This window comes from Phasianus colchicus, chromosome 1 (assembly GCF_987193195.1).
Source record: "Phasianus colchicus chromosome 1, bPhaCol1.hap1.1, whole genome shotgun sequence".
Classification (NCBI taxonomy): Eukaryota; Metazoa; Chordata; class Aves; order Galliformes; family Phasianidae; genus Phasianus; species Phasianus colchicus.
Window position 1 is genome coordinate 167,788,819 of NC_143436.1, and position 7,599 is coordinate 167,796,417.

The 7,599-nt window shown below is 40.6% G+C and overlaps 1 protein-coding gene across 2 annotated transcripts; it reads right to left on the reverse strand.

Annotated features, from left to right (window-relative positions):
• Positions 1 to 1,933: 1,933 nt before the first annotated feature.
• Positions 1,934 to 7,121, reverse strand: LOC116244094 (snaclec bitiscetin subunit beta-like). 2 transcript variants are annotated; one of them, XM_090149100.1, is made up of 5 exons: positions 6,974 to 7,121; positions 5,130 to 5,239; positions 3,397 to 3,528; positions 2,292 to 2,427; positions 1,934 to 2,016 (listed from the first exon to the last, which is right to left on the reverse strand). In XM_090149100.1, exons 1-5 carry the CDS (start codon positions 7,029 to 7,031, stop codon positions 1,934 to 1,936), a joined length of 519 nt encoding a protein of 172 aa, XP_090005226.1. In that variant the 5' UTR covers positions 7,032 to 7,121. The 2 variants fall into 2 exon arrangements, with proteins under 2 accessions (XP_090005226.1, XP_031471468.2); XM_031615608.2 differs by having other exon boundaries at positions 5,130 to 5,344.
• Between the last annotated feature and the right edge of the window lie 478 nt (positions 7,122 to 7,599).

A 7,599-nucleotide genomic window follows, 5' to 3' on the forward strand; every position in this document is an offset into this window, starting at 1 on the left:
TTGCTACAGGTGCATATTTTCTGTGTTGTCCATCTTTTTGACCTGTATTCCCATGGCACAGCAGGCTTGTGGCCTGTACTGCTTTACTGTCTGAACACTGCTGGCCACATTGTGCAATGACCTTGTAAGACAGATGTGTATTTCCTTAGTCTTCCCATGACTATTTCTACGGATATTGAATCTGCAGTCCCTTGCTGGGGGTGGAAAGGAACTGTAGCTGTGTACCCATGTTAGATGTTTAGTTCTCTAGCAGCAGCTTAGTCCAATCCTCAGAAAACCCTTGATGCACTCTCTTCTGTCATGTCCACATTCTCAGCTTACTCCACATGAGTAAATCTGACACCAGCCTTATAGGGAGGGAATGCACAAGTAGAGAAGCTGTCATTTTTATATCTGTAACTATTCTTCAATGATAATGAGATGACTGAAATGACGACTGTTCTCATTCTCCCTAACTGATGAGGTGATTTGCCATCACCTCAATGAGCCAAGTAAGCATTCCTGGCCAAAATTTTTTCCTTTATATTTTTAGGTAGTGAGGGAAAGTATTTTGAAATAGGAGCTTGCTACTAGCTGATGAGGTCAGCAATAGAGGTAGTTACAACTAAGAAAAGGAAAGTGAATAAATTTGCCTTTGGGAATCATAGAATGGCCTGGGTTGAAAAGGACCACAGTGGTCATCTAGTTTCAACCCCCCCAACCTCCCAACTCCTCAAGTTGCTTCTTGTGCATCCACAACCTCCTGGGGCAACCTGTTCCAGTGTGTCACCACCTTCTGAGTGAAAAAAAACTTCCTCCTAATATCTAACCTAAGCTTCCTTGGTCTCAGTTTAAAACCATTCCCTCTTGTCCTATCACTATCCACCCTCTTAAATAGCCATTTCCCTTCTGTTTATACGCTCCCTTCAAGTACCGGAAGGCCACAATGAGGTCTCCCTGGAGCCTTCTCTTCTCCAAGCTAAACAAGCCCAGTTCCCTCAATCTTTCCTCATAGGAGAGGTGCTCCAGCCCTCTGATCATCTTAGTGGCCCTCCTCTGGACCCTTTCCAAGAGCTCCACATCCTTCCTGTACTGGGGGCCGCAGGCCTGGACGCAGTACTGCAGATGGGGGCTCACAAGAGCCGAGTAGAGGGGGACAATCACCTCCCTCTCCCTGCCGGCCACCCCTTTTTTAATACAGCCCAAAACACAGTTGGCCTTCTGGGCTGCAAGCGCACATTGCCAGCTCATGTCCAGCTTCTCATCCACCAGGACCCCCAAGTCCTTCTCCACAGGGAAACACATGATAGATCATATTGAGAACTTAGAAAACAATAACCATGAGAGCATGGTTTTGTTTCATTTAATGTGGTGTCATCCTATTCAGTTCACAAAGTGATGCACTACGTCCTGGGCCCAATGACACACTCATGACTTCTCCCTGTGATTTGGGCCTTATCTTATAACTATTCCTATTTCTTGAACTAGCCATTTATCTACTGAAATATTAAAAATATTCAATTTATTTCACTTGGATCTATCTGACACGAAAAAAGGAAAAATATCTAGGATTTAAAATGTATTACTTGGCATGATTAAATGGTGAAATGAATGAAGTTTTAATGCGTGATTGGTAATTATTTAATAATTAAAGAGCTCTTATGAATATTCTTGAACACCCTGTGGAAAAGCTAAACGGTACTCTGATTTAATCAAGCATTCAAATAAAATCAGGATTTATTTTTATAAGATCATTATAAAGATAGTCTGCAGGAACATCACCACAATAATGCAAACAGAACAGAAATGTCACTTGCTATAACACCTCTTCCTTTTTAGGATAAGACTTTGATTTTTCCATGCAAAAGATTTTTCTGCACTAATGTATTTCAGGTGAACTCAATTCCAAGTACCGTTGCAGCCAGTCAGGTTTCATCAGTGGTTCAGTGATAGGTTAAGGGTGGACCAGAGTTGGTCTGTAAGTGCAGATGAATGGTAGCCTCTGGCTGCAGGGGGAGCTGTCCCATTGAGCCCCTCCTGGAAACAGACAAAGGGCGATCACAAAGGAAAATCAGTTGTGATAGAGAACCATTTCAGTGCTGACATGAAATCATGCAATCTCAGCTTAGTCTCTGGAAATCTCATTTTGTTTTAATTTGTGTTTTCATAGTACATACATTGCAGGTTTGTGCAACATTTTAATAAGATGGTGTTTTCTTTCTTATCCTGGAAAAAGTTATCCCATTGAAATGTCAGAAATTCAAGATCAAAGTAAACTACAGGAATCATAAATCATCTCAGGTTTTCCTTACCTCCAATATTGACCATCAGGCAAAGTTTTATGTTAAACAAGCTGTTAATTAGTCCTCCAACAGCATGGAAAATGGATGACAGAGGCCTCTGGACAAAGGTTATCAGAGATCCATCACTCCATCTCAACAATGAACCCTGTAGACAAAAAATAAAACCTTCAGAAATCTAATGGGAATTCAGGTTGCTTTTAAATTCTGTAAGTTATTTGGTACAGTTACATATTTACTGATATGGAAAAAGGACTGAGTGGAGACTTTCCTCCTTATGGTTGTTGAAAGAGTTATTGCTTGTGGGGATATCACTGTTCTGTAGAACAGCATGAATAATTCATTTTTAATTCCGTGTTAGATTAATTTCACCTCATACTCTGTTCGTGAATTGTCCTCAAATAAATTGTAATTTTCTTGAATATATTTGTTATTCAGAACAGACAATAGCACTCATGAGTAATTCATTGCAGGTAGGTGACATTCAGATTTTGAGACACTCGGGATGGACACACGGGTCACTCATGCACCCTGTTACATGCTGAAACTTACAGAATTGAGTTTCTACTTCTAAAAGGCACTTACAAATCTGAAATTCACTTGCTTTTACCATTCTAAAATGCTAATTATAAATTCATCATATCAGCGAAAGTGCTGGTAGATTCATTGGCTGGAATATTGGTGGGAGGACATTCTGAACAAATTCATTATAAGAATCTGAATGAATACATCCATTTATAGAACCAAGTTGAGTCTACTGACCCGGTATTCTGCTAAACTGAGATTAAGTAGAGAAATTATTACCCACCATCCATCTTCTTCTTTGAGATTTGCACCTCAGCTCTCCTTCTTCAGGTGGAATTTAATTGGAATATGATGTTAATGAGAGTTTATCCCTTCAACATGTTTTCCCATCTTCCAAAATCATTGAAAGAATATAACAGGAGTATTTAATACTTCTTTTAGTTTTGATGATACTGAAATTATTTTCTATGGCAACAAAGGGAAGATCTCCACTTGAAAACAAAAGCATTTTTTAAAATAATAAATTTATCAGTTGAGTCCTAAAGTTCTTTTAACTGATGTTCATTTTCATTTCTGGTCCTGGCATACTTGCCTTTTGGTAAGTTCCCCCTGTCCAGAACTGGGTATTCTGTTGTCCCTGAGAAAGTTTACGAAGGAATTCATTCTGTTCTTCACTGGTGATGCTGGTTAGGTGACCTCCTGCACTTTTAGCCGAACATGTTTTCTGTACAGTAGAAAGAGTTAAACATGGAAAATATAAAATAGCTACAGTTTTGTCATAACAACCTTTCTGAATAAGAAGTGGGCAAAGAAAAAATGTAGAATGAATGATTAGGAGATGGAAAGGGACAGGTAATAAGAGAAAGTCCAAGAAATGGAAATCTAAGAGGAGTGGAAATGTGAAATGACAGGGAAATCCATTGAAAGTTTGCAGTTTCAAATATGAGAAATCAAAGATAGAAAAAGAGAGGAACAGAGAGGAGAGATGCTCAGTGAAAGTAAATGACCAAGTGAGTAGTGTCTGTAGTGCAACCAGTTTTATGGGTTTTCTGTACAGTCAGGAGGTGTCTCCAAACTGCAAGAAAGAAACTGAAGGGAGATAGGACGAAGTGGCTGTCACTGGACAGAGTTTACTGAGCAACACAGCATATGTACCTCCATATTTTTGATAGCTAAACTCAGGCAAAGTGCACTGCACTATGAAAATAAATGCAAAAAGACTAATGAGAAGAAATGGAAATTTTGGAGTAGCTGGTCCAAATGGATTCTATTTACTTCCTCTATTTCTTCCTCATGTCCTCAGCCAGATGGGAAATGGAGTAGGCAGGAACACTGCTGCATTCTTGAGTTTCTCTAAACTCAACTCAAAAAGCTTGAATTGCATTTGATAAAGAAGGATACTTTTCTGTGCACCTTGAAGCAAGAGCACTGTAGCAGGCGTTTAGGCTCAGGGGAAAACTCTCCTCTTGAGGCATTTAAATTTCATACACTCTTGTATACAGGGCTTAAGAGGAATTATGGCATGCCAAGCTAAACTTTTATGGAAATGTTTTTTTTTAGTTTTCAAAGATACAGCATCAGGCACAGGGCTTCAAATTATAGGGTTCACTTGATTTCATCTGAGCAGGCAGCAAAATGAAGTCAGAATGTCTTTTAGGAAGTATCACAAAGTGAAAAAGGGGTTTGATGAATCAGTCAAAGGCCAACCAGGAGGTATGAAGCTGTGTGCCACAAGAGATGCAGGGGAAGAAACATCTCAACTATAACTCGTAAGTTTGGTGTCCTCTTACAATCCTCTTACGATCCCCAAGAATCCCCTCATCTTCTCTTCACTGGTGTATTTATTCCCAGACTGTCCAGGGAAGTGTGGAGTCACCATCCCTGGAGATCTTCAAGAAATGTGTAGACATGGCATTGAGGGACATGGTTTAGTGGGCAGTGTCGGTGGTAAGTGGATGGTTGGACTAAATATTAGAGGTCTTTTCCAACCTTTATCATTCTATTATTATAAATACTTCATTTTAAAGCATAAGGAAAAAAGACCCCAAGCTCAAAAAACTCAAAAGGGATACAGAAAGAGAGGAGAAATAGCAACTCCAGGTCTATGTTTCAAGCAGGAGGTAGTTAATTGTAGAAGTCTGTTATTTTGTGAAGCAGAGTACAACCAATCTCATCTGGACACTGATACGAATATCAGGTACTTTCGGTCAACACTGGTACATGACAGAAGTAGCAGAAAGGTAGGAAAAAAGAGTTAGGTACAAAAAATAACTGTGGGAAGCAGAGAAGAAATGATAAACACTCCCGTTTTGAGCGACCCAATACCTCAGCTTCCAACCATGTCATTCTCTCTTGAATAAGCATGTAACAGTGGCCTTTATAATTAATCCAGCCTTTCTGGCATCGACTTCGGCAGATCTGCTTTGCAGATGAGTCTTGTTGAGATGGGCTAGGAATTATGTTATGTTCAGGCTTAGGTTTGTCAAAAATGTCAAACAAGAACCGAGCATTGCGATGTTTGCCTGTGGAATTGCCAGCACCTGAAAGAAACACGGAATAAACTCAGAACTCTCACTCATCTTTCCAGAAAAGAAAGTAGTATTTCCTTATAACCTCTTGAATCAACTAAGCCGTGTTCAACATCTCACAGGGACATCCAGTAAAGTGAAACTACAAAATGAAGGGCATCCAGACATTTTTTTTCCTTTTTTTTTTTTTTTTTAATAAGAAATGTAAAACATCAATATACGAAGAGCACTAATTTAGGATTCAGATGCCATTCAGGTTATAAGCAGAATTAACTTGCTATTGTCGTTACAGGGTCCAGCGGGTGCAGCAGTACTTTAGCAATCTTTTTCACTGTGTGGTGCAATGCATCACATTTGTGGATCTGTCCCCTGGAAACAAAGCAGCAGGTTCAGCAGGCCAGCTCTGAAAGGTGTGCAAGACTCTGTGGATTCCCAAGAGTCATGTGGCTTGCCTGCCTTGAATTGTAGTATATTAGTCTCTCTTTGCTGGAGAGAGCCTATCTCTGCAAAAGTAATAGGGATTTCAGGCTGGTTCATCACACTGCTTTGGAGAAGAACAAAATACATCTGTCAGACCTGAATTAAGATGGATTTTGTTGAAAGTTCTTGGAATTGATTTCTTTCCAGTTTCCTTATTGGTAAGTAGTCAGCAGAGTTGGGTTCAACTCACAAAATATCATTGATTTCTCTCCCCAAACCACAGCTTGTAATTTCCTTTACAATTACAGAGCAGGTCTCCTTAGAAACTACATTCAAAGTTTCATCTTGTGGAAACCACATTTCTCCTCTCTTTGGACAGATGTGCTTGGCACTAGTCCAGACAGAATAAAAAAGAAAAAAAAAAGAAAAAAAAAAAAAAAAGGAGGAAGGTATGATAAATATTTTCCTCCCATGCCCTCTTTTCTGCTTCCTGAAAGGAGATTCACAGCATTACTGTTTCAGCATTCTGAGTGCTTTTGGATTTCTGGCCATCCCAGGCAGTGATACTGGCTAAGGTGCTGCTCATGCCTTCTCAGAATATCTAGCATGTTGCAGCCTTTCTCCTCTGAGACAGAACAGGACACAAAACAGTGGGCATGTCTTCTGCCCTGATATAGTGTCATGCCACCAAAGCTTAGCCAAGCCAAGGTGATCGCACAACTTGGTTATGATTTGGCTAGCAGTCATACATTGCTCATTGTGTAGAACTTCAGCAACACAGAGGGGAAGTCTCCACCTTCTCTTGGCATTCTCTGTAACCTTCAAACTAACCCATCTCTGTGCAAGGAATCCCTGCCATGGAAAGAGCTTGGGTTTGAGTGAGAGGGTCAGATAAACCACAGAACCTGGTCTGGACAGATAAATCACAGGAACTAATGACAGTTTGCATAGCTTTGCAAGAGAGAAGCTTGCCCTGTGGCAAGGTCACATGCAGTGTCTCTAACTTCTGTTTTTCCTCAGTGCTTTTTTGAAAAGGTCGAGATGACATTAAACTCATTTTACATTTAGAAAAATACCTCAGATCTTCAGCCTTAATGACTGTGAAGTAAGCCTGTTCTGGCAACAGAGGCAAAAAGTTGAAGCAAGGAGACAGGTTTTATGTATATATATATGTATATTTTTTACAATGTCAGACATATAACTGAATCATGTTAAACTCACCTTCTGAGCTGGAGAGAGCTAAGGCTCCAAAAAGGAGAAAAAGAAACAGATGGGTCATTGTCAGGAGACCTTGTGATCCTTCTGCCTGTGACCTGTAAAGAGCAGAAGGTGGTCAGTGTGGTACTTAAACACTGTTGGAAGCTGGGAACAGGAGAGATCTGCCATCCTATGAAAGAGACTTGCAGAAATGTATTTCACTGCACTGGGGAGAGCATGCACATGAGGTGGACTGAGAACTGCAGGGCCTGTAGCATTGTGGCCAGTGACAAAAAGTTCAGCAAGTGACCTGCAGTGTGTGTCCCTGGGGTCAGTACTGCTGCCAGTACTTGCCAAGATTTTTGTTAGTGCCCTCTGTGATGGAACACAGTGTACCATCCGCAAATTCACAGATGATTTAAAACTAGTAGGAGTAGTTGACATGTCAAATGGTTGTGCTGTCCTTCAGAGGGATCTCAACAGACTGGAGAAATGGGTAAACAGGAAGCTCGTGGAGTTCAGCAATGCAAATACCAGGTCCTGTCACTGGTGAGGACTAACCCCAGGCACCAGTACAGGCTGGGAGCCAACTGACTGGAAAGCAGCTCTTCAAAGAAGGAGCCGGTGGGCAACAAGCTGACCATGAGACA

Bases quoted from the DNA above. Each gene is read 5' to 3' on its own strand.
- LOC116244094 (XM_031615608.2), bottom strand. From the start codon at position 7,031: ATGACCCATCTGTTTCTTTTTCTCCTTTTTGGAGCCTTAGCTCTCTCC. The intron at 5,345-6,973 runs GTGAGTTTAACA...TGTTTCTTTCAG, and splicing joins AGCTCTCTCCAGCTCAGAAG to GTGCTGGCAATTCCACAGGC. The intron at 3,529-5,129 runs GTATTGGGTCGC...TCTACTGTACAG, and splicing joins TGACATGGTTGGAAGCTGAG to AAAACATGTTCGGCTAAAAG.